The sequence below is a fragment of the Hemitrygon akajei genome, chromosome 9 (assembly GCF_048418815.1).
Source record: "Hemitrygon akajei chromosome 9, sHemAka1.3, whole genome shotgun sequence".
Taxonomy (NCBI): Eukaryota; Metazoa; Chordata; class Chondrichthyes; order Myliobatiformes; family Dasyatidae; genus Hemitrygon; species Hemitrygon akajei.
The window spans coordinates 29,634,978-29,661,513 of NC_133132.1; the positions used below are offsets into that span (position 1 = coordinate 29,634,978).

At 40.6% G+C, this 26,536-nt stretch overlaps 1 protein-coding gene and 1 long non-coding RNA gene across 5 annotated transcripts in view; one reads left to right on the forward strand and one right to left on the reverse strand.

Annotated features, from left to right (window-relative positions):
* septin5a (septin 5a) overlaps positions 1–11,172 on the forward strand; it is a 118,232-nt gene extending 107,060 nt beyond the window's left edge. For all 4 annotated transcript variants that reach the window (XM_073055712.1, XM_073055713.1, XM_073055714.1 and 1 more), the window contains 5 exons: positions 287–388; positions 1,276–1,372; positions 6,095–6,230; positions 8,983–9,085; positions 10,780–11,172. In XM_073055712.1, coding sequence (XP_072911813.1) covers positions 287–388; positions 1,276–1,372; positions 6,095–6,230; positions 8,983–9,085; positions 10,780–10,836 — 495 coding nt within the window. In that variant the 3' untranslated portion in view covers positions 10,837–11,172. The remainder of the gene's footprint in view (positions 1–286; positions 389–1,275; positions 1,373–6,094; positions 6,231–8,982; positions 9,086–10,779) is intronic.
* A 9,370-nt stretch (positions 11,173–20,542) lies between these two features.
* LOC140732734 (uncharacterized) lies at positions 20,543–26,513 on the reverse strand. Its single transcript, XR_012100118.1, has 3 exons — positions 26,334–26,513; positions 22,397–22,535; positions 20,543–21,194 (listed from the first exon to the last, which is right to left on the reverse strand). It is a non-coding gene; the product is annotated as an uncharacterized lncRNA (long non-coding RNA).
* Between the last annotated feature and the right edge of the window lie 23 nt (positions 26,514–26,536).

Below are 26,536 nucleotides of genomic sequence, written 5' to 3' on the forward strand. Positions count from 1 at the left end.
AGATGAAATAATTGGTTATTTGGGGAAATAAATAAGTATATATATTAAAGTTATTATGAACTCCATGGAGCATGTGGGGATCTTCCGATATCCAGGTACTCTTTCTTTTTTTTCTTTCTTTCTTTTTTTTAAATTCTCTATTTTTGTCCTGACTCCTAATCACCGTCTGTTATTCTTGAAATTCATTGTCTTGTTACGTCAAACATCCTTGTTGTTATTGTCAGAAGTTCCCAGGCAGTTCTATTTCTCTATTAACTTCATTATGTTTTTCCCTGTTCCAATGTAGATCAGAGATGAAATTGACCAATATGGAATTAAAATATATCAATTTCCAGAGTGTGACTCAGATGAAGATGATGAGTTTAAAAAGCAAGATAAAGAACTAAAGGTAAGATGAAATTCCAAGAATGGGAGATGTAAGAAAAAGGAAGGTGGCAGAAAAGGAGGTCCTTTCAGAAAGAATCAGGATATAGATGCAGGTCTTGGGGAAGGGATATGTTGCAACAAAGAATATGCTAGAGGATTATAGGGGTGTGAGCAGCATCAGAGGAGAGAAAGGAATTGTTGACATTCTGGGTCAAAATAACAATTCCTTCTCCTCACCCACAGGCACTGATACTTCTCAACATGCTGAGTTCCTCCGGAAGATTGTTTGTTGCTCCAGATTCCAGCAGCTACAGGCTTTTGTGTCTTGCAGTGGAATGTTGCAATGAGTAGTGCTACAGCAGAGCTAACTCCAGCCCTATTAGAAGAGCTCTGATTCAAGTCTTGTTTGGAGAAAGGGAGGTTTCCCAATTCAGTCTTCCCAGAGCTAAATAGGACCTCAGTCCCATCCTTCATTAGTTTTGCCTGGGCCCATGATGCAAACTAATGTTAGGGTCTTGCCATAATCCACAAGGATTACAGCATTGCAAGGAATTTACCAAATTAGGAAGGACATTTGTTTCTTTTACTTATCTGTTGAAAAACAGATAATTGAGCTGACTGTTCTTGGTAGAAGTAAAGTTCTGTGAGAAATTCTATAATTATAGCCCAGATTGACAATAAACCCAGGAATATCTTTCTTGATTTCCTCTCTGTTCTAGCTGTATTTATTAATTGATGCCATATTAGGAGAAATTAGGACAAGTCAGTCCATGGAGTAAGACTTTATTATACTGGTGTTGGTCCTATATCATGACAATATCTTTCAGTAGGGACTTCTACTGCACTTCATTCACCTTTCATTTTTATCGTTTGTATTTAATGCAATATCCTGCATCTTCTTGATTACAGGAGAGCATTCCATTTGCAGTTATCGGCAGCAATACAGTGGTGGAGGCTCGAGGTCAGAGGGTCCGTGGGCGACTGTATCCTTGGGGCATTGTAGAAGGTGAGCAGGCTCTGGGAGCAGAAGGAGAGCCAGTCTAACCCTGGCCCTGGTCCAAAGTGGCTAGGAGATGTTGGCATTTAAATCATTGAGAGCAGGAGCAAATGCCCTGTTTTCTCCTTAAGTAGAATTTTGTGCAAACATAATGTTGTCTGTTCTGAAACTTAAAAAAAATATAGATGACAAAATAATGGAGTGTAAATGTAAAATAAAGGGCATTTTTTAGTGGATCTGGTACCATTATCTGTAAGAAAATTGCCTGATACTGAATAAAGATCAAAAAATTATAGTATCTCACATTAATTCCCACTCATTTTACTTTAGTTAAGGCAATATTCTGGATAGAACCATAGAGCCATAGAACACTACAGCACAGATACAGGCCTCTTGGCCCTTCTTGGCTGTGCCAAACCATGTTTCTGCCTAGTCCCATATCCCTCCATGCACCTCACATCTTGTCCAAGTTTTTCTTAAATGTTAAAAGCATTTACTACTTCATCTGGCAGCTCATTCCACACTCCCACCACCCTTTGTGTGAAGAAGCCCCCCCCCCCATGTTCACTTTAAACTTTTCCCCCTTCACCCTTAACACATGTCCTCTGGTTTTTTTTCTCCCCTAGCCTCAATGGAAAAAGCCTGTTTGCATTCACTCTATCTATACCCATCATGATTTTATATACCTTTATCAAGTCTTTCCCCATTCTTCTACGCTCCAGGGAATAAAGTCCTAACCTATTCAACCTTTCTCTGTACCTCAGTTTCTCAAGTCCCGGCAACATCCTTGTAAACCTTCTCTGCACTCTTTCAACCTTATTAATATCCTTCCTGTAATTTGGTGACCAAAACTGCACACAATACTCTAAATTCGGCCTCACCAATGCCTTATACAACCTCACCATAACATTCCAACTCTTATACTCAATACTTTAATTTATAAAGGCCAATGTACCAAAAGGTCTCTTTATGACCCTATCTACCTGTGACACCACTTTTAGGGAATTTTGTATCTGTATTCCCAGATCCCTCTGTTCTACTGCACTCCTCAGTGCCCTACCATTTACCTTGTATGTTCTACCTTGGTTGGTTCTTCCAAAGTGCAATACCTCACTGTATTGAACTTCATCTGCCATTTTTCCAGCTGGTCCAAATCCCTCTCAAACTTTGAAAACCTTCCTCACTGTCCACTACAGCTCCAACCTTTGTATCATCAGCAGATTTGCTGATCTAATTTACCACATTATCATCCAGATCATTGATATAGATGACAAATAACAATGGACCCAGCACTGATCCCTGTGGCACACCTCTAGTCACAGGCCTCCACTCAGAGAAGCAATCCTCCACTACCACTCTCTGACTTCTCCCATTGAGCCAATGTCTAATCCAATTTACTACCTCACTATATATACCCAGTGACTGAATCTTCCTAACTAACCTCCCATATGGATGTTAGTATCAGTAACCATTATACAAATTTGCTTGGAAAAGGTACAAAGCATTCACTTTACTGGTAATCAATAATCCAAGCCCATGTGTGGATGAAAACAGGGTTGAACTACAGCTACTATTCCCATGGACACCATATAAATGATTGCACATTAGGATCGACATATTGGGTAACTAAAGGATTGATCTGCCTTGGAGAACTACAGTGTAACTTGACAGCAGCTGTTAGGGCACAAGAGGGAAAATATCAAAGAAAAGCAACAAAATCAGTTCACCATGGCAGATATAATATTTGCTGTACCTCATAAAATAGGAACAGATAAAAAAGGGGCATGTATACAGTATATTGATCTAATGCCATCAATATCCAAATCTGGGGCGTGAAGGGAATGATAACAGATGGAAGAGGTACTGACAAGAACTCCTACAGATGAATTTAGTTCCCATTTGTATCATTCAGAGGGAAAGTTTAGATTTATTGGGTAGTGTATAGTGCCTATAAAAAGTACACACCCCTCCTTAGAAGTGTTCATGTTTTATTGTTTTACAACATTGAATCACAGTGGATTTGATTTGGCTTTTTTTTCCGCACTGATCAACAGAAAAGACTATGTCAAAATGAAAACAAGTTTCTACAAATTGGTCTTAATTTATTACAATTATTGAACAAAATATCTGGCTGCATAATTACTCACTTCCTTCAAGACAGTGTTTAGTAGATGCACCTTTGGCAGCAATTACAGCCTTGACTTTGTGTGGCTAGGTCTCCATCACTTTGCATATCTGCAATTCTTCCCCATTCTCTTTACAAAACCACCCAAGCTGTCAGATTGCATGGGGATCATGACTAAACAGCCTATTTCACATCCAGCCACAAATTCTCAATTGGATTGAGGTCTGGACTCTGACTTGGCCACTCCAGGACATTAACTTTGTTGTATTTAAGCCATTCCTGTGTAGCTTTGGCTCTATGCTTGGGGCCATTGTCTTGCTGGAAAACAAATTTTCTCCCAAGTCACAGTTCTCCTGCAGACAGCATCAGGTTTCCCTCCTGCAATCCCTCCTACATTCATTTTCCCCTCTACCTTCACAAGCTTTCCTGACCCTGCTGCAGTGAAGCATTCCCACATCATGATGCAGCCAGCACTATGCTTCATGTTAGGGATGGTGTGTTTTAGATGATGTGCAATGTTTTGCTAACACCAAACATAGTGTTTAGTCTAATGGTCAGAAGCTCAATTTTGGTTGGAGCAGGCCGTAGAACCATCTTCCAGCTGACTTCAGACTCTCCCATGTACCTCTGGCAAACTCACTGAGATTTCATGTGAGTTTTTTTTCCCCAACAGAGGCTTTCTCTTTGCCACTCTCCCATAAAGCTGTGACTTGTAAAACACCCTGGGCAACAGTTGTTGTATGTGCAGTCTCTCCCATCTCAGCCACTGAAACTTGTAACTCCTCCAGAGTTGTCATAGGTCTCTTGCTGGCCTCCCTCGCTAGTCCCCTCCTTGCACAGTCACTCAGTTTTTGAGGACGGCCTGCTCTAGTCAGATTTACAGCTGTGCCATATTCTTTCCATTTCTTGATGATTGACTTAACTGTACTCCAAAGGATATTCAGTGACTTGGAAATTTTCTTCTATCCATCTCCTGACTTGTGCTTTTCAATAACCTTTTCTTGGAGTTGCTTGGAGTGTTCTTTTGTGTCCATGGTGGAGTTTTTGCCAGGATACTGACTCACCAGCAGCTGGAGCTTCCAGACACAGGTGTATTTTTACTCCAATCAACCCTGACTGCACACAGGTGATCTCCATTAACTAATTATGTCACTTGTGAAACCAATTGGCTGCACCAGTGATGATCTGGTGTGTCATAATAAAAGGGGTAAATACTTATGCAATCAATTATATTGTATTTTATATTTGTAATTAATTTAGATCAGTTTGTAGAGATCTGTATTCAATTTGACATGAAAGAGTCTTTTTCTATTGATCGGTGTCAAGAAAAGCCAAATTAAATCCATTGTGATTCAATGTAGTAAAACAATACAACATGGAAACTTCCAAGGGGTGGGGGGGGGGGGTGATTCCTTTGCAAACACACTGTAGTTCAAGGAATTGCAACTAGATGTGCATGAAATTGAGCTGGCTAGGTTAAAGATCAAAGTATAATTTTCACCTTGGACACACAATGCAAATTGCACCCAAACCTGCATCCATTCAGAGAAATGTTATTATTTAACCTTCCAGTTACACAGATATCACAAAATGCAAAAACTGCTGTGAAGCAATGATATTGTGCAGTGTTTTAAATGCTAATTAATTATTACTTTTGAATTGATATTTATATTTTGCAAAGCATATTCCTTGAAATGTTTAAATATCCCAATAGTACTGTTAGATAACTACTGCTGAGCATGGGCTTATCACACTCAGAAGTCGGACACATTTTAGCACAGTGTCAATGCAACATTCATGATAAAGCAATTCTAAGTTATGACTCTCATGAAAAAAATTTTAGATGATTTGCAATTTGAAGAGAAACAGTGGTTAATTACACAGCATTTTCAATGATTGTTCAAGTTTGCCTTTCAGTACCATAGTTCCCTTATAAGTTAGTTTAACTGTTGGAGCTTAAGAATATAAAAAGTGGAAGCTGGTGCAGGCCTTTTGGCTTCTCATGCCGACTCGACTATTCAGTGTCAGCATGTCAAAAGTATAAATGCTGATACTTCGGGGTTACCTTTTATCTTCCACCAGTCAGAAGCAACCTAATATAGTAGCAACATCTAAAATCTGACATGCGAAATGCTAAAAATGAAATTCACTATACAAAATAAAAGACAATTTATGTTGAAGGGCAAATAGCTCATCAATGATGACCGTTTTCAGAGTCATTGGTGGGATTGTCTACCAGGCATTTCATAACATTGAATAATTTTTGCTGAGTCTTTGGCTTCGTTCAGCATTATGCTGCCTCTGAGGCAGCTCTGATAATGTTCGAGCTCCACTTTGCCAGCAGGGCTTGAACCATATTTCGGCTGACATGCATTTAAGTATTTTAGTCCAGTATGTGGGTTAGCTTTCCTTGCACTCATTGTTGAGTGAAAACCCATAAAGCTCTCCTCTATGGCTTTGTAAAGTGATAGAAAATGTGTTCCTGCTGCATTAATCAGCTTGCAGATCCTCCTATTACTTGATCTGAGTGTAAAACTAATTGAATACCTATCATTTGGTTAGCAATAGAGTAATAATATTGGGTTTCTTGTTTATGGTACCTACAGTGGAGAACCAGGCACACTGTGACTTTGTCAAACTGCGGAACATGCTGATACGAACACATATGCAAGACCTGAAGGATGTGACCTGGGACATACACTATGAGAACTTCAGAGCTAGATGCATCCAGGAAATGACCAGGTTTTTGTTTCATTCTCTCTTGCATTCATCTTCCCATCTGGAAACTAACTCTGTCAGGGAACTAAGGTTTGTCCTTTTGATTGATGCTACTGCAGGAACAGTGGTCTCTTTTCCACTAGTGACAGCCTGGCTCAAAGGGGCTTCCCTTCCTCCACCATCAACTCTGCTCTCAAATGCATCTCTCCCATTTCACGCACATCTGCTCTCACCCTATCTGCCCACCACTCCACTCAGGATAGGGTTCCCCTTGTCCTCACCTACCACCCCACCAGCCTCTGGGTCCAACGTATAATTCTCCATAACTTCTGCCACCTCCAACAGGATCCCACTACCAAGCACATCTTTCCCTCCCCCACTCTTTCTGCTTTCTGCAGGGATTGCTCCCTGTGCGACTCCCTTGTCCACTCGTCCCCCCCATCCATTTCCACCGATCTCCCTCCTGGCACTTACCCTTGTAAGTGGAACAAGTGCTACACCTGCCCTTACACTTCCTCCCTCACCACCATTCAGGGCCCCAGACAGTCCTTCCAGGTCAGGCGACACTTCACCTGTGAGTCAGCTGGTGTGGTATACTGCGTCCGGTGCTCCCGGTGTGGCCTTTTATATATTGGTGAGACTCGACGCAGACTGGGAGACCGTTTCATTGAACACTTACGCTCTGTCCACCGGAGAAAGCAGGATCTCCCAGTGGCCACACACTTTAATTCCACTTCCCATTCTGATATGTCTATCCATGGCCTCCTCTACTGTCAAGATGAAGCCACAGTCAGGTTGGAGGAACAACACCTTATATTCCGTCTGGGTAGCCTCCAACCTGATGGCAAGAAAACTGATTTCTCTAACTTCCATTAATGCCCCTCCTCCTCTTCTTACCCCATCCCTGATTTATTTATTCTCCCCCCCCCTTTTATGCTCTCTCTGCCTATCACTCTTTGCATGTTCTCTGTCTCCCTCTGGTGCTCCCCTCCCCCTTTCTTTCTCCCGGGGCCTCCTGTCCCATGATCCTTTCCCTTCTCCAGCTCTGTATCCCTTTTGCCAATCACCTTTCCGGCTCTTAGCTTCACCCCAACCCCTCCTATCTTCTCCTATCATTTTGGATTTCCCCCTCCCCCTCCTACTTTCAAATCTCTTACTATCTTTCCTTTCAGTTAGTCCTGACGAAGGGTCTCGGCCCGAAACATCGACAGTGCTTCTTCCCATAGATGCTGCCTGGCCTGCTGTGTTCCATCAGCATTTTGTGTGTATAGCCTGGTTCTTGTGTTGGCTTTCTGTCTTGGAGTGAAATACAATGGATTACAGTTAAATGAGACTTATGGGCCCAGTATATTTTGGCTCAATTAAGCAGCAGCCCTATTAGCTGAAGTTTCAAAGTTAAAACGGTATAGAGAAGAAAAATGAGTAACACATTGTGTACTCAAATGAAATGTAGAATTAATTAGAACACTACCAATACTACTGAAGATCAACACTACAATACTACTAAAATTTATTATTTCATAATACTTATTAATGGAGGAATTCATCCACATTGCATTCTTTTGACTGTAAATGAACTGTACAGCCACCTCGTGCAGATAACAGACTGCCTTCACATACCGCTGTTGATGATTGCATTCTCCAAATCTTCATTATCATTGTAACATTTGAGATGATTGTCAAATCTTGAAATTCTTCATAGTTTCTAACATTACTGGCATCTCCAAGCCCGAATGCTTGAAACCGCAATGAGCAAAATAATTCTGAATTGTCTTACTGCTTATTTCTCATTGACTATCAGTCACAAAGATCACTGCTTTTTGAACATGAACACACACAACTGCTGCTATTTAAAAACTGTTCACTTGAAACATGGCGTTGTGTTGGTGTGTGTAACGGCCATGCAAGGGCACAGGACTAATGCTAGCTAGAAGCTGTTGGGTAATAGTTTTCTGCCCCAATGAAGTGGCATAGTGTCCCAAGTAAATGAAGGAAATCCTGGCTATTTTCTCAATTAGTGAATGTTCTTTGAGAGTTGTCCCAAATAAGCAGCTGCCCCTTTTCAGCATGGCCCAATTAAGTTTAATCCATAGTAAGTACAAATTTCATCATGCTGACATTTGATGCATTTTGTTAGTCTTATCATTTGCCTTAGTACATGGGCAGTGACCCAAGTGCAACTCTTCATAATTTGTCACATTCCTGCTTTAACTTCACTAAGCATTGACAAGAGCAAAGGGAAAACCTGCATTGTATTTCACCTTTTAATTGAAAATATATCAAATTATATTTTGCATGGATGAGATGCCATAGATACTGCATCAGCCACATCATGTGGCTCATGCCTTAAACAGATATGTGGTTTTTCATCAAAAATAACATTTTTAGGCATTGAGTGGGTCGAATTTCCAGTAATGTCTGTATCAGTCAATTAACTCATTTCCTTGAACTTCCACCAGTCATTTGCAGAGAAGTTCAGAGAACTTCTTGTAAGAACTCCTCTCATGGTTTCCCAGATAATTGAAAAGATCAATGAGAGGCCCTGAAGTTCTTTTGCAATGTGGGTGGGATATTCGCAGGGGATCAATACAAGCCTTCATGTTGATGTTTAACTGTTGACACTTTTTTTCTGGGAGTTTCATTTACTTCCTATTGATGTAATGAAAGTGTGGACTTCAAAGATCAGAGAATTTTCTGTTATTTCCAGTGAGACATAATAAAGTTGAAAATCTAGCAAATAAAAACCACTGAGTTTTCCTTACTTTCATTTATACAGTAAATTGACCCAGGAAAACCGAGCAGAAAGTCCTCTCCCCATACTACCAGTGCCAACTCCAGATGCAGAGACAGAGAAATTGATCAAAATGAAGGATGAAGAGGTGAGTGTCCGACATGCAAAGTCCAGATCATGTAGCTGAACAGTCTGTGGAAGTGTGAGGTCTATTACTAGCGGCCATCTGTGTGAGTGGGCCCATCAAGAATGACTGTGAGCAGTATTTAATTTTGTTTGTAATAGAGATGGCAGGAAGTACTCATTTGTTAATTAATCCAGATGGGACTTTTCCATGAGTATCATGATTATGGATTCACCAACAATGGGCATTCAAATGGGAATGGTGGTGAAATTTTGTTCCTTCCCAGCATGAATTCATCCCCAGTGCTCCTGAGTAGTGGGGTCTTATAATGACTATTTGTCTGACCATAGGAAACTGCTGTTTCTACTTTCTGCTGGAAATGATCCTTGCCCATTATAGAATATAAGTTTGATTTTGGTATTGCTATCATATTTGATTTGGTATAGATATTGGTTTGTTATTGTCACATGTACTGCAATACAGTGAAAAGCTTTTGGTCATGTGCCATCCAGACAGATCAATTGAATCATCAAGCTGTATACAACTTGGTTTAGGCTGCACTTGGAATATGTGTTCAGTTCTGGTCACCCCATTACAGAAAGGATGTGGAGACTTTGGAGAAGATTCAGAAATGGGTCACCAGGATGCTGCCTGGATTAGAGGGTATTAGCTATTCTCAAGGATAGAAATGTTGAGTGCAGGAGGGCATAGTTTTAAGGTGAGAGGGGGAAAGTTTAAAGGACTATCACAGGAAGAGTGATAAAAGTCTGGAATTTAATGCTGAAGTGGTGGTGGAACCAGATGATAGTGGTCAGGTCAACATTGTGGCCAAACGACTGCTCTATGTTTACACATGGTGGTTGAGGTTTTTAAATAGGCACATGAAAATGAAGGGTATGGAGGGAAATGGATCATGTGCAGGCAGAAGAGATTAGTTAACTTTGGTATTGTACTCGGCATCACCATCATGGGCTGAAGGGATGTAATTCACTATGACCGACGTTCAAAATTCCCTGCTTACTGCTGGCTGCAGGACAGTGCTGGAAAGTTTCCAGAACTTGACACATTTGCATAAGTCCCCAGATCAATGGGTGAGCTCCACCAGCCATTTTCCCTAGCATCCTGTCCTCTGTTCACTCTGAGATCTCACATCATTTGCAGAGGGGGCACATGGAAATCTGCTCAGAGATCAGGTGTAGATCACATTTGTTCTATATTCTAAAAAGTAGAAGTCAGACAGATTTGATAATATCAGGTTGATGCACATACCAACTTTAAAGTTTGGGTAGCAAGTAAAATATTACTCTTTGCTCTCTGACTTGTCGACAGAACCAAGTTGTGTCTAGGGAACCTGCATGTCATAGATAAGAGATAATTCCTCATATTATCATCCAGTCTTCATAGAAAGTAAATATCATTTACGGGTTAGATTGATCTTGGAGTAGGTTAAAATGCTGGCACTACATCATGGGCAGAAGAGCCTGTACTGTACTGTGCTGTAGTATGCTCATATAACATGCATTTATATCTACTCAGCTATCTTGGATGTTTCATTTTCTGACTGTCACTGTTCTCAAACTCTAGGCTCTCATTATCCCAGTGTAAGGATTGTGTGGATGCTGAACTAGTGTCAATGATGGAGGAAGTATTACTCCTGTTTGTTACTAATGTGCAGCAGTCCTCAGTGCAGCTCAGTAATTGTACCTTCCTTTCTGCAGCTCCGGCGAATGCAGGAAATGTTGCAAAGAATGCAGCAGCAAATGCAAGACCAGTGACTGATGGACTGAAACTGAGCAAAGGACAAACACTCACCATTTCAGCCAAATCCGATGGGAATGAGGAAGGCGACACCAGGCACAGGGCAAGCCCTGGGGGAAATGCACTGTACAGAATGTGTCATGCGTTTCCTGCTATACTCTAGAGACAGCTTAAGGGTCACCTAGTGTCTGACCTCCCCTGTATGGTGCCACCATATAATTTACATATCCTGCTTGTTTGTTTGGGTTTGTATTTAATATCTTGTCAGTACAATTTAAGAACATTCAGAGGCATATCTACGTCAGAATGCTTATGTGGAAAATACTCTTTACTAATAAATGTTTTCAAATGTGTCTCACTTCAGGCAGTGGGCTTTTATTAAAGGCAAGGGGCACATGAGCAGTGATCATTTGGTACACGTTGATAAACTCAGAGGAAAGACAAAGATTATAGCTTGCATTTTTCTCTGCCATTTGCCCAAGGTTCTGCCTGGTTTACAACAGGAGACTGGAAAAACTCGTGGACACTCCAGGACCAAACTGCACAAAGCTCTGATCAGCCTGGAAGCCTGTCTTTCAACTTCATCATTAGAAAATAAAAATTTTAATTCCATGTCATTTACCAGCACCATCCCATATCCCTTAGTCCTTTAAGGTCTGAGAAATGAGCAAGCTTGATAATGAGAACTTTTGATTTGTCTTCTATCGTACATAATACCATAAGACATATGAGCAGAATTAGACTATTTGGCCCATCAGGTCTGTTTTACCATTCCATCCTGGCTGGATTATTATCCCCCTCAACCCTGTTCACCTGCCTTCTCCCCATGACCTTGGCACCCTTACTAATCAAGGACATATCAACCTCTAATTTAAAAATACCAAATGACTTGGCATCCACAGCCATGTGTAAGGAATTCCACAGATCACCATCTTCTGCTTAAAGAAATTCCTCTTCATCTCTGTTCTAAAGGGATGTGCCTTTATTCTGAGATGGCGCTCTCTGGTCCTAGACACCCCACCATAGCAAACATCCTCTCCCTATCCACTTTATCTAGCCCTTTCAATATTCAATAGTTTTCATTGAGATACCCCCTCATTCTTCTAAACTCTAGCAAGTATGGATGCAGGGCAATCAAACATTCTGCATTTGTTAACCCTTTCAGTGCTGCATCATTTTCATAAACCTCCTCTGGTTCCTCTCCAGTATCAGCACATTTTAGATAAGGGGCCCAAAACTATTCACAATACACCAGATCAGACTGACCAATTCTTTACAAAACCTCAGCCTTACATCTTTGTTTTTATATTCTAGTCCTCTCAAAATGAAGGCCAACATTGTATCTGCCTTTTTTTAACACCCATTCAACATGAAAGTTAACATTTAGGGAATACTGCACAAGGACTCCCCAGTCCCTTTTCATCTCTGATTTCTGAGTTTTCTCCCAGTTCAGAAAATAGTCTAGGCCTTTATTCCAGCTATCAAAGTGTATGACCATATATTTCCCTTCACTACATTCTATCTGCCACTTCTTTGCTCATTCTCCTAATCTGTCCAAGTCCTTCAGCAAACTCCCTGCACCTCCACTTAACATTTTGTACAAAGATATCTTGCAGAAACTTTTTGTGTCATGTCAAAAGAATGATTGATTCTTGTCTCTTTTTCATGGCTTCTGACTTCTGAAACATTTATTCAAACAAATCCAATTGGTGCTTCAAAAGACGCAAAATTGTTGTTGGCTGTACATATAATAAATCTTTGTCCCTATCTTTGTCCTTGTGGTGCATTGGGCAGCAACCTAGCTGTTGCTTTAGCATTTGTTTGTGTTATATGAGGCTGAGTTGCAAGCTCAACTCTCAACCCAGCATGGATGGAAAGTGTGCAAGGAGCCAGCCAGATCTGAACCAGATACAATTCACATCGAAGTCCTGTGAGGATGCCAGTACACACTGGCCAGTCTAGACAATAAATATAGTGCAGTTAATACATTTTACCCAACTTCAGAGATTCAATTCAATTTATTTCAATGAGGCAAAATGTCAGAGCAGAGTCTTACTTGAACACATTGCTGTTTCACACATCTAGCATATGTAATAATCCAAATATCTACACAAATATTGTTCCAATTCCAGAAGCCACCTTCAGGTGGAAGTGGTTAAAAATGTCAGTTTGTGCCATTTCCTGAGTGCCTTGGAGAAAGGTCTGCATACATTCACTAGAATTGTGAGAGCATTGAAATATGAAACAGATCCCAGTATGAATGGCCTTCTCTTGTTCCTCTGTTTATACCAAGTATGGTTAAAAAGGAAAAGGAATTTCATATACATAACGTATTTCAGATGTACATCCAATGAAATACTTTTAAGGTTGTGCTGTTGTACTGTAGGAAAACACGACAGGTATCACGTGGCCGCTCATAAAGCAAAGAGATTAGTGTCCTATGTTTTAACACAGTGATTCTGCTGAGGTCTAAAGGTTGTGCTGAACAGCAGGAAAACTCCCTGTCCTTTGGATTTTCTATGCCCATTTTCAGGAGGAAATTCTGTTTTGAATTTTAAGCTTTTCTCAGTTTATACATTTTGTGTATTTTGATTCCACAGTTAGAGACTGGGTTGATGTGTTCAGAGGCTGAATATTTTGATGCTCCCGGATTCGAACTGATTTCAGCTTCAGTTTTTCTGTAACCAATTAGTATCTGTATATTTGTAACGGCATTCTTCTTTTGTAACGTGCTGCTGATTTTGCTGTAGATTTCAAAAGAAGTTGTAGAAAGTCCAATCAAGTTCTAATTTGGAACAGTTTGGCACAGTGTGCCTACCAGTGGTATCTTTGAGGTATTTCTAAACAAGCCAAGACTCTGGATTGACTCTGATGAGCAGTTCAATTGATATAACATTAATATAAATTGTAACGCAAAAGATTATAAACAAATATGTTAATATTGATTCAAAAATGGCACTCTTTACTCAGTGAAGAGCATTAGTCATTGTCCAAAAGGTTTCCTGTGTTTTTTAAATTTATTTCATCTTTCACTGACAGGGTGTGTTTCTGAAGGTGCTCTGCATTATAAACCCCACAGAGACAATGTACGTAACTTTACTTTCATTATTTAATATGGATTCAATATATTTCCAAAAGGACTACTGGACCATCTAGAATAAATTAGAATCTTGATTTTGTTTAGCATAGGAATTCCAAACGTATTATCAACCATTATGTTGTTTATCAATAGTTTTCATTATAAAGCTTCACAAAAGGTGTAGACTTGTATTTGATTAAATGGATTGAGATTTTATTCCCAACTGTTACCCTTTGCTTCTGTGTTTAAAGTGCTGTCCTTTTCTAGTAATTGGTGTGTTTTAAGGACAGCAAGGAAAGTGACAACTGCTGTCAGGCTTTGCAAAGTTTTAAAATCTATAAGAAACACTTGCTTGTCACGTCAAGCTCCAGGAGGGTGACGAGATAAAATGGGTGAAAAAAACTGCCAACTCATCCATGCTGCTGCATTGTCTGGCTGTCCTCGTGCATTCAGCATTCAGCTTTTGCACTTAAGCCACTTTTGAAATAAAGGGAAAAGATTATGTTGCAGATGAGGAGAAAAATGAAGGAACTGACTGTTTCAATAGGGAAAAAATAGAATTGCTGCAAGAGCTAAAACAACAAGAAAAGAAATAAGAGCAATTTTTTTAATGTTAATTTTCAGACTTTGGTTTTGATAAGAAGTTAAACAGATGGGACTGAAATGATTCAGAATCCCAGACAATATACAAATATATAAAAATTCATTTTCTAATTTAGCATCGGCAAAGGAGGCAAGTTCAAAGAAAGATCCATGCTGTATTAAGAATATAACAAAGCAAGATATTAGAACTTAGTAATAAAAGAATGTTGTCTTCAGGAAACAACTTTATCACTCTACCCTGAATGCATGAGATTTGCATTATAATTTGGGATTTTGCAATTCTTTTTGCATTCACATTAAAAAATCCTTGAGGAGATTGAATGTTTATAATTCAAAACATGTACATAAAAATATAATACATATGCAGTAGTGTAGTCAGTATTAACAACTTTCCTAGTTAGTTTCGGCAAGGATTAAATGGAACACTATTAATTCCTTCTGAATCTCCAGAAAAATACTGTATCTTTAGAAAGTGGGTGAAAACAAAAAGTGAGTATGTTTATACTTCAATAAAACACGGCTGGTCCGGAGTGATTTTTACAAACATATATGAGAATAGAATCATCTATAATATATGAAATGATACTTTATAAGTATTTCTACTTAATGAGAGGTTTTAGTTTATCTATAGCTGTGTGATGCTTGGAGAAAAACATTCACTGCAATGGAAACTACCAAAATTGCCAACTCATCTGCTTGGGAGATTTCCTTGTGGTTTTGGAGGATCTCTTTTTTCCCAGAAGATTGGGAGGATTCCTGGAGAATGCCTTCAGATAGAGTCATGGAGACAGAACACTGAAATGATCTCTTTGACCTGATGACAATTAAGCACTATTCCCACTGTAACATCTTATTCTCCCCACTTTTGCAACAACTCCTACCACTCATCTACGTGCTAGTGCAATTTACAAAACTCAAGTAACCTACCTCTCTGCAAATGTTTGAGAGTGGGAGCAAACCAGAGCACCTGGAGGAGCCCATAGAGTCAGGGAGAACATGCAAGCTCCATGCAGATGGCATCTGAGATTAGTACTGAACCCAGGTCACCAGAGCTGTGATCAGCAGCTCCGCCATTGTGCCACCCAATGAATGTCTAAGGAAACTGAGTAAATGAGCAAGATGCACAGTAACTGACATCAAATAAGTATTCAACGATGATCTCCCTCTCTCTCTGATGAACTCCATTGAAGAACATTTGGCTGAGTTCAATGACTTTACTATTGTACAGTACAAAGCTTGCCTTGCAGATCAATTCATTGCATGATGAATTAAGATGGTACAAGGTAAAACAAGAACAATGCAGAATAGTGTAACACCTGCAGTGAAATTATTAGTGCATGTAGACAATAAGGTGCAAGGTCATAACAAGGTCGATGGTGAGGCCAAGGCCATCTTATTGAACTAGGGAATCATTCAATAGTCTTATAGCAGTGGGACAGAAGTTGTCCATGAACCTGGCTTATGTATCTTCTGCCCGATAGGAGAGCTCTAAGGTTGGTGGATTTTTTGATTATGCTGGCAGCTTTAATGAGGTAGCAAAAAATATAGACAAAGTCCATGGAGGGGAGGCTGCCTTTTGTGATATGTTGAGCTGTGTTGACAAGCACATGTCAAATTTATTTCCCCACTTAATGCCGCAAAGAGTTTGGTGAGCTTTACTTATCATGGTATCTACATGGTTGGACTAGTTCAGTCTATGGTGATGTTCACTCCCAGGAACTTCAAGCTTTCAACTCTCAGCATCAGCAGCATTGATGTAGACAGGAGTATGTGGTTTCAGGTGCATTGGAGGCTCTTGGGGTGGATGGTGAAATACCAGTCCCCTTCTGTTCAAAATGTTATAGAAAAATATGTTTAGCTCATGAGTAAGGGATGTACTGTTGTCAGTGATGCTCTCCAACTTTGTTTCATAGTCCATTATAGCATGCCACAGATGTTGGATGGTCTGGGAGTAATTTTGGATTAGTATCATCTCTTAGGATCTCTGAAAGCTCCGTGGAGGTTGTATCTCAATTTCTTGAAAAGGTCAGGGTCACCTGATTTGAATGCTGAAGTCCTACCCTTCAGTAGGGAGTGGATATCCCAGGTCAATCTAGTTTTCTGGTTTGGGGACACCCATGTCATGCTCTTGTGTCACACAGTTCTCAACACACTTGCTGATAACGTTTTGTGCAGGTGGAGATATACTCATTTGGGCTGACAGCTGAGTCTAAACATTAACCAGTCTATTGGCTTCACGTAGAAGTTCATCTGTTTCCTCAGATCAGCATTGTATGATTTTCTGTATTGGATTCACCCGTTTCAGCTGCTGTTTGTTTGCAGGGAGGAGGATCTCAGCTTGGTAGTCTGATTTACCAAAGAGTGGATAAAGGAGTGGGGGTTGGAATGGGATGGTGGAGTTTGACTTGGTAGGCATCTTTGATGGTTGTATAGCAACCATCAAGGGGTGTTTGTGATCCTGGTGAGACAGGAGAGGTGCTGGTTTCCTTAACACACTTTTGAAGTTGACCTGGTTGAAATCACCCGCAATGATGAAGAGGGCCCCATGCTATTCTGCTTCAAGGCTGTTAACCACAGAGTATAGTTGAGCGTCGGCTTCACATTCATGTGGGGTAGGCAGTAATAGTGAAGGTGGGCAGGTTAGCTGAAGTGAACTCCATTGTAAGGTAGTGAGGGTTAGATATTCAAATCTGGGTGAGCAAACGTTCTCCAGAACCGTCATGTCTGAGCACCATGAAATGGTGATTAAGAAGGCAACAACCCCCCCCCCCCCCACAGCCTCTAACTTTGCCAGAGAACACCAAATTAATTGTGATTTGGTTTGTACCACACAGTTAAGTGTGCCACATTTCCGTGAAACAGAGCACACATCAGTCGCTCAGGTCTCTTTTGGTAGGTCAGTCTTGTTCACCAAGTTTGTTCGAGGCTAGAAAGGGGGTCTTGAACCCACGCTGTTTTGTTTTCTCCCTGCAGGCCAGCCCTCTTACCACACTTCCGAGGTTAGTGTCTGCATGTGGTAGGTCCTGGAAAACCTGAGGTGGAGTCTCATGGACTGGAATGCTAATGATTGCTGAAGGACAGACCTAGAAGACCTGGAGTGGATTCCTTTGGAATGGAAGGCAAGTTGTTGTTCCTATACTGGTCTTAGGGGTCCTGAAGATGAATGGGTTTCCCTGGCAGGTGAGTGGGGATTTAGGGGAATCTTGGACCAGGGTGTTCCCTAGGGTAAGGCTTCAGATTGGAGAGGCATTGGCATCGAACCTCAGCTTCAGGTGTTCCCACCTGCCAGGCCAGGCCACGCATTGGGTCGGGCCTCATGCCCCGGCCCTTGCTTTGGGCGGCAGTAGTATCAGTAATACTAACATGTTTCAGGGAACATAAGAATTAAATTGATTTGGTGCAAGATCTGTGAAAACATTAAATTAATGGAGAGTAAATAAAAATGGAGCTGGAAATAACGGTCCAACTTCGTTTTATTTTAAGTACGGAGCACAGGTAGACACCAGTGTGATGATGTATGCCATTCACATCCTTCGTACATATAACCATAATGAATTATTTAAACAACAAAGGTTGCTTAATCAAACAATATATTTACCATATTATTCAAATATTACTGATATATTAAATACACAACACTCCCTGCTTAGCTATAAACTCCAACTCAATATAGCATGCTTCTCAACTTATATACCCATGGTATATATACAGTATGCTATATAATACAGCTGCTATAAAGACATACACAGCAGAGTAAATTTTAAATTGTCCCATTCAGGCTTAAAGATTTAATTAGATAACACAAAGTACACTGCAGATGCTGTGGTCAAATCAAGATGTACAAAAAAGCTGGATGAACTGGATGGAGCAACGGATGCTGCCCGACCTGCTGAGTTCATCCAGCTTTTTTGTATGTCTTAAAGATTTAATTGCTGTAGAGGATTTCTTACTCTTGTGGGATAAAGGTTTTCCTGATACTCTGCTTGGCAGGGGAGATTTGTGGCTGTGAAAACAATCTCAGGTTCAGGGGCCTTCTCCGTAGTGGTTGCAGGAATTAACTTTTAAGCCTGCCTGAAGTGGTTCTAACAGCTCTGGACACCTTTCTTCTCCTTTTCTCAGCTTTTCTCTCTGGATCTACTTTGATCCTTGCTTCTGGTCCCAGTTTCTTTCTCTCCCTTTATCTTCCTCTTGATCCCTTTAGCGGTTGACCTTCCTTTCCTTACCCTTGGTTCTCTCACGATCCCTTTCATAGTCTCACTTATGGTCTTTCTCTCTATCTTTTCTCTCCTTTTCAACTTCTTGTCTTTCTTTCTCTCTACTTTTCTTCTTCTAGTTTGTTGTATCTCTGTATTTGCTCATTTCTCGTGAAATTAGGCCCCATTTACCCACTTCCATTTCTACTGCACTTATTTCATCCTTCTCTTTCTTTTCCCTTTTCTTCTTTCTAGGATGTCCATCTTGATCTTGGGAAGGTGCATTTAGTTCACTGGAATATTCACTGGAATTAACCCTTCTATTGCTCCCTTATGATCTGATCTCTCCTCTCGGTTTCCTCATTCACAACATCATGTGATGAATCCTTTGTTTTCAGATCTCCATTGACTCCTTTCTGTTTGGTCTTCCAAACTGGTCTTTGGTCTTTGCATCTAATTTTACAAGCAGGTTTTTGTTTCTCACTTGAATTTCATGCATTAACCTTCATGCACTCAGAGCAGATTATGGTTCTTCTTACTTACAAAAGCTGGATGTTTGCAATTTTCCTAAAACTCCTTGAACTCTCTTCCAGCTTAAAACCAAGCCACATATCACAAGCAACTGCCTGATTAACATATCAGAAGCTTTCTCTAATATGTTGCCTACATAAACTGTTGTAGTCAGACCACTGGTTTCATCATATTTGTGATTCTGCTGAGCAGCTTGGCCCTTCCTTGGTTCAATATGCTTTCCAATCAGAGGCACAGTGGTTGGCAACAACATCTGTTTGCCCTCTGTTGGGCATGGAGACTGTTTTGGCATCACCCAGAACCTTTCTTAATTCACTTTCAGTTGACTCTATTACAGGGGACGTGGCATGCAAATGGTGGATGGATTCCAATCAAGTTGTAGTTGATGACCCCACGATGCTGGCCCTCCTGTTTTAATCACATACACTGTGGCTTATTGGTTGTTTTATCTCACCGTTTCAGGAATTATCTTTTCTCAAGTATAAGTTCTTAGTTGGACATCTGCAGGCTTCAGTTCTGTATCTTTGAAAAAGGCCATTCAAATTAATTTTGTGGAATGACTGAAACAGCTGATCCAGTGACCAATTCCAATTAAATTAATTTGCTGTTCACTTCTGGTGTAAGTCATTTTGCTTGTCTGTTGTTACTTCTCACTCTGTAAATCGAATGTCGACTCAGTCCTGTATTACTCCCATCATTATCAGATTTTTCATCAACAGAGTGCATATTAGTGCTCTTTTTGAAGCTGTAACTTGACTTTTTAGCTTTTTCTCTTGCATGTGTATTCTATTTATTTTTGTCTGCCCGGCATGCTCTTTGGATGTGACCTCCTTTGTTGCATTTTCTGCAAGTGTTACCTTTAAATCCGCATTGGTCTAGTGCATGTGAGCCCCTGCCACATCAGAACACAATTTATTCAGCCAGGCAGGCCTCAATCTAGACGTTGCAACTTTGTTCATGTTCACTTTCATTCCTGATTGCAACTCTATTGCATCTTTGTCCACTATTTCCATTGATACAGCAATTTCAACTGCTCTTTTAAATGTACATTTTGCTTCAGTTAGGAGCTGTTTTTGAATGCTTTCTTGTAAGATTCCATGAATTAAACAATCTCTTAGTGCATCATGAAGCCCATCACTGGACTGACAATGCTCAGTCAACTTTTTCAATTTAGCCATGCACGCTGAAATGGACTCCCTTTCCTTTAGATTTCACTTATGAAACCTTAAGTGTTCTGCAATCAACAATAGCTTTGGTTCTAAATGTTCAAAGGTTCATTTAATATCAGAGAATTGTATACAATATACATCCTGAAATGCTTTTTCTTCACAATCATCCACGAAAACAGAGGAGTGCCCCAAAGAATGAATGACAGTTAAATGTTAGAACCCCAAAGTCCCCTCCCAGCTACCTCTTCCTATGTGTAAACGGCAGCAAGCAGCGATCCTGCCTTCCCCACCAGTAAAAATAAAGTGCACCTGCTACCAGCACTCAAGCGTCAGCAAAGCAAAAGCAAAGACACAGACTTGCAGTTACCCCAAAGACTACATTGTTCACCCGATATTTCAACATGCTGTAGGCTCGCTCTCTCCTAATAAGGGAGAAAGAGGTGACTCCATTTTCCAATGAGCGGGGAGACATAACAAACAACTCGCTGGTTTACAATGTTAAAAGTCCATTGTGTTGCTTTTTCTGAGTCTGCGCCTGGAGATCGCAAGGATCCCGGGTCCCCAGGCACACAGTAGATGTTCCAACTCCCCAATGACACATGGGTCTCCTGTGGTGACATCGACCCTTGATTCACCCAGCTCCAGGTCCTCGAGATCCTAGGCTTAATCTGTGCTGAAATTTGAGGCTTAGACTTTGGCATGCCGAATAGTGGCTGATTGTGGAACCCCATGAGCGGGTCCCATTCCCGCAAAGAAATGTAGTCAGAGTGTGACTCCAGGTCAGGGTCTTCAAAGGAACCCTGAAAGGGAAAGATAAAGATATTAAAGATGGAAATAGGACTGTTTTTGAAGATGCAAGCAAAGGAGTTGCCATTGGGTGCCATAACTACATAGCTCCACCCCCTCAATTGTTCCTGCATTACTTTCAAGATATCAGCAAAGTTCATTTTGGCTGGTTTAGTTGGAGCAGGCAAACTTCTGAACAAATGATATGCCTTTAAATTTGATACACTCAGCCAAATTGGTGCTCACTTCTCATTGGCTGTTTCAGTTTCTTGAAAATACTGTTCAATTTTCTCAGTAGGCAAAATCCAGTTACCTCATATGCAATCGTGCGAGTCAATCTTTGCGATCCACCCAACCATTTCTGTGTTTTGTTAACATTTATGATAATTATCACGCAATATTCGTAGCTTATGACCCCGTGAATTCATTCATTTTCTGGTTTTCTCTTGCAAAGAAAGTGTGCTGCACTTTTAAAAACTTGAACATATCGCTGTGCTTCAACACACAGGTAGTTGTCTTGGGTTAGTTTAAAACTTCCATGTTACAGCTGTTATGTTTTGTAACTCCAAGACATAAATTTAATTGAAAGCAGAAACAAGGAGCTGGGAATACGGTCTAACTTTGTTTTAACTTTCAGCATAAATGAGCTGGTGTGGTGATGTATGCCATTCACATACTTTATACATACGATCATAATGAATTACTTAAGCAACAAAGAATGCTTAATCAAACAAGTATTACTGATACATTAAATACACAACAATATGTAATTTGTAAATCTACAAATATCAACACTAGTTAAATTCTGCTTCTCATATCTGGCTGCAACTTAGACTTAAACTTATCCTGACTTTTACAAAGCATAAAATACAGATGTCTTGTTTGTTTTGAATAGTTAAAAATATATGGCAAGTGTCCTCCATGCTATAGTTTATAGGGTGATACTTTCTTGTAATTGTGCAGTTACCTCCCCAGTAACCTTGCATTCTTTGCTTTTCTCCAATCTATCTTGTCCTCTCTTAAGAATATCAAGAGATTCTGCCTCTGCCATTTACTTTACTTTACTTTATTGTCACCAAACAATTGATACTAGAGCGTACAATCATCACAGTGATATTTGATTCTGCGCTTCGCGCTCCCTGAAGTACAAATCGAAGTAAATATAATAAAAATTTAAATTATAAATCATAATTAGAAAATAGAAAAGGGAAAGTACGGTAGTGCAAGTCAGGTCCGGATATTTTGAAGGTACGGCCCAGATCAGGGTCAGGATCCGTTCAGCAGTCTTATCACAGTTGGAAAGAAGCTGTTTCCAAATCTGGTCGTACGAATCTTCAATCTCCTGAACCTTCTCCCTGAGGGAAGAGGGACAAAAAAATGTGTTGGCTGGGTGGGTCGTGTCCTTGATTATCCTGGCAGCACTGCTCTGACAGTGTGCTGTGTAAAGTGAATCCAAGGATGGAAGATTGGTTTGTGTGATGTGCTGGGCTATGTTCATGATCTTCTGCAGCTTCTTCCGGTCTTGGACAGGACAACTTCCATACCAGGCTGTGATGCACCCTAGAAGAATGCTTTCTATGGTACACCTATAAAAATTAGTGAGGGTTTTAGGGGACAGGCCAAATTTCTTCAGCTTTCTCAGGAAGTAAAGGCGCTGGTGGGCCTTCTTGGCAGTGGACTCTGCTTGGTTAGACCAAGTCAGGTCATTTGTGATATTCACACCGAGGAACTTAAAGCTTTTGACCTGTTCCACCTGCGCACTACCGATGTAGACGGGGTTGTGTGGTCCGCTACTCCTTCTGAAGTCAACAACCAATTCCTTCGTCTTGCTGACGTTGAGGGATAGGTTATTGTCTTTGCACCATGCCACCAGGTTCTTAATTTCCTCTCTGTACACAGACTCATCATTACCCAAGATACGGCCTACAATTGTGGTGTCATCAGCAAACTGAAATATTAATTTCGATGGAATCTTGGCTACACAATCATGGGTGTACAGTGAGTACAGCAGGTCGCTGAGTACTCAGCCTTGTGGGGCACCGGTGCTCAGAGTGATTGTAGAGGAGAGTTTGTCCCCTGTTTTTACAGCCTGGGTCCTGTCTGTGAGGAAGTTGAAGACCCAGCTGCAGATCTGAGTGCTAAGACCCAGGTTCCGGAGCTTAGGAATCAGTTTATTTGGAATGATGGTATTAAAGGCAGAGCTGTAGTCAATGAAAAGGAGCCTCATTTTATGTGGATGAGAATTTCTAAGATTCCAAACTCTCTGAAAGAATAAAAATTACCCCATTTCTGTCCTAAATGAACAACCCCTTATCAGAATCAGTGAATACTGGTTTTAGATTTCCCATGAGGATACATTCAAGAATCAAGATTTAAGATTGTTTAATGCCATTTCCAGTACAGAAGTGTAAAGAGGAACAAAATAGTTATCACTTCAGATCTGATGCAGCACAAAAAAAATCTCAGTAAGAGAAAGCAACACACACAAAATGCTGGAGGAACTCAGGAGGACTTCCAGCATCTGCAGATTTTCTCTTGTTTGTGACAGTTATGTAAACAACAGAATAATGTCTAGAAAATAAATAAGATAGCTTATATACATAGATTGATTGTATGTCCATAAAGTGACAGAAGTGCCTGTACATAAGGTGACTGACAGGAAATGGTAAAGTATTGGTGTTGGGTGGCTTCATTTCCACATTCACCATAACCCCCCAGGATCTTACATGCTTCAATTGCCCCCATCACACTTTTCAACTCTAGATGATATAAGCCTAGTCTGTTCTCAATTTCCTATAAATATAGCCTTTCATTCTAGGTTTTAGTACAATTAAACCTGGTTCCAATGTTAACACCCTTAACTGAGTAGACCAATACTATGCAGTCTACTCCAGTCAAGATATCACAAATGTCCCAAATAAATGACACACAATCTCTCCAGGTAGCGGTTCATTTCTCATCACAAATACAAATCATATATTTGCCAGCTTCCCTAAGTATTTGCACTAGACTTTAGCGACTTGTGTAAGAAGGGAATTTTATATTTTGGGGTTTATAAGGGTGAAGGTGTGACCATTGTTGAAGATAGCTTTGGAACATTTGGTAACAGTTCCAACATTGTGAGTTCAAATCTTACCCCAGAGACCTGTGCATATAAAGACATTGAAACTATTCAGATGCATTCATATGAATATCATATACAATAGAGTAAAATTTTCTTACTCTTACATGCATGTATTCTTAAAATAAAGATGACCATCTACCATGGATGGTCCCTAGACCTGCCATGAATGGAGGAGGATTGGGCATGTGGTTTGCAACCCTCTACCATAAACACCCAGAGCTACAGAAACAGCGACATAAGCTCCAAAGATCTCATCCCTGGGAGAAGAAAGATCTTTGAAGCTGGGCTACTTGAAAGACTGGGTCAGGTCAAAGGGCTCTGCAAGCTGCTGTTGGCAGCCTATGCCCCAGTAGGGGTGATGCACTTAACTAATTACTAATCATTTGTCTTGACAATCACTTGTTGCATCTGTATGTGTGCTTTCAGTGATTTGTGTACAAGTACAGTTAGGTACTTCTCATTTTTGCATTATTTAAAACTGCTGTGCACTTCTGTTTTGTACCCCAGGCTGTATGACCTCATATTTATTGGGATGACATACCAACCACTGTACTCTTGCACACTCATTCACCTTGTCCGTATCATCACCAAATCTCCTTGGATTCATAAAAACAGTCTGCCCCCACAAAATCATTCAGAATCTTCCCTAACCAGAATCCCCAGATGAACCATGAGATCTGCAACCTGCTGATGGGCAGATCAGAGGCATTCAAGTCTAGTGACCAAGAAAGTTACAAGAGGTCCAGGTACGATCTCCAGAAAGGCATCCTATGGATGAAATAGCAATTTCAGACTAAACTTCAATCAGTGAAGGATGCTCAACAGATGTGGCAGGGCTTAAATGCTATCACCTCTTATAAAGTGAAATCAAGTGACATAGGTGTCAATGAGGCTTCGCTTCCAGATGAGCTCAATGCCTTCTGTGCTCGCTTTGACCATCAAAACATGGAGGAACCATCATGAACTCTCAAGGCCCCTGATGATCCTGTGATTTCAGTCTCTGAGGCTGACATACAAGCAGCCTCCAGGCGTGTAAACCCATGAAAAGCATCCGGCCCAGATGGGGCACCTGGCCAATGGCTAAAGGTCTCTGCTGATCAACTGCCTGGAGTGTTCACTGAGATATTTAACCTCTCACCTTTGCAGTCTGAGGTACCAACCTGCTTCAAGCAGGCTTCAATTATACCGTGCCTAGGAAGAAAGTGTAATCTGCCTCAATGACTATCATCCAGTGGCACTTAGATCCACAATGATGAAGTGCTTGGAGAAGTTGGTGATGAAACATATCAATACCTGCCTGAGAAATGATTTGATTCCACTCTAATTTGCCTACCAGCACAATAGGTCCACAGCAAATGCCATCTCATTGGCTCTTCACACAACCCTGGGACACCTGGACTGCAAAGATGCATATATCAGGATGCACTTTATCAATGACAGCTTGGTATTCAATACCACCATCCACTCAAGGCTAATCAATAAGCTTCAAGTTTTTGGCCTCAATACTTCCTTGTGTAATTGAATCCTCAATTTCTTCACTTGCAGACCCCAGTAACTTCGAATTGGCAACAACATCGCCTCCACAATCTCCATTACACAGGTGCACCACAAGGCTGTATGCTTAGCTCCTTGTTCTATTTGCTTTACACTCATGAATGTATGGCTAAGCACATCTCCAGGTTTGCTGATGACACCACTGTCATAGGCTGAATCAAAGGTGGTGATGAATCAGCATATAGGAGGGAGATTAAAAATATAGCTGAGTGGTGCCATAATAGCCTACTCAATATCAGAAAGACCAAGGAGTAAGTTATTGGCTTCAGGAGCAGGAATCTTTTGGAAGATGCAGTAATGCTCACAAGGTCTCAATGTGCTCTCGATGGGGGAATCTTCAAAATCTATTAACAGAAGTATACCAGTTTGTGGCAGTGGCAGTGGCTGAGTTCCGAAGAATAAACCTAAGGAGCTGATCATTGACTAATACCGATTGACTAAATTCCTGTTTTATATAAGACTGCAGACAACTTACATTATTGTATACTGTGCAAAGGACCATTGCATTGACTGCGGAGGAGAGGTTCTGAGTTGGATCTGTTAATTTCTGTTCAAAGACCCATGCCGATCCCCGGACATTCAAACGTATGTTGTCTTCCGGTCAGAGGGTGGAATTGTCCGGAATGGCCATCACGCCACGAGATATTTTGGTGACATCTCGTGATGCTCTGAATTATT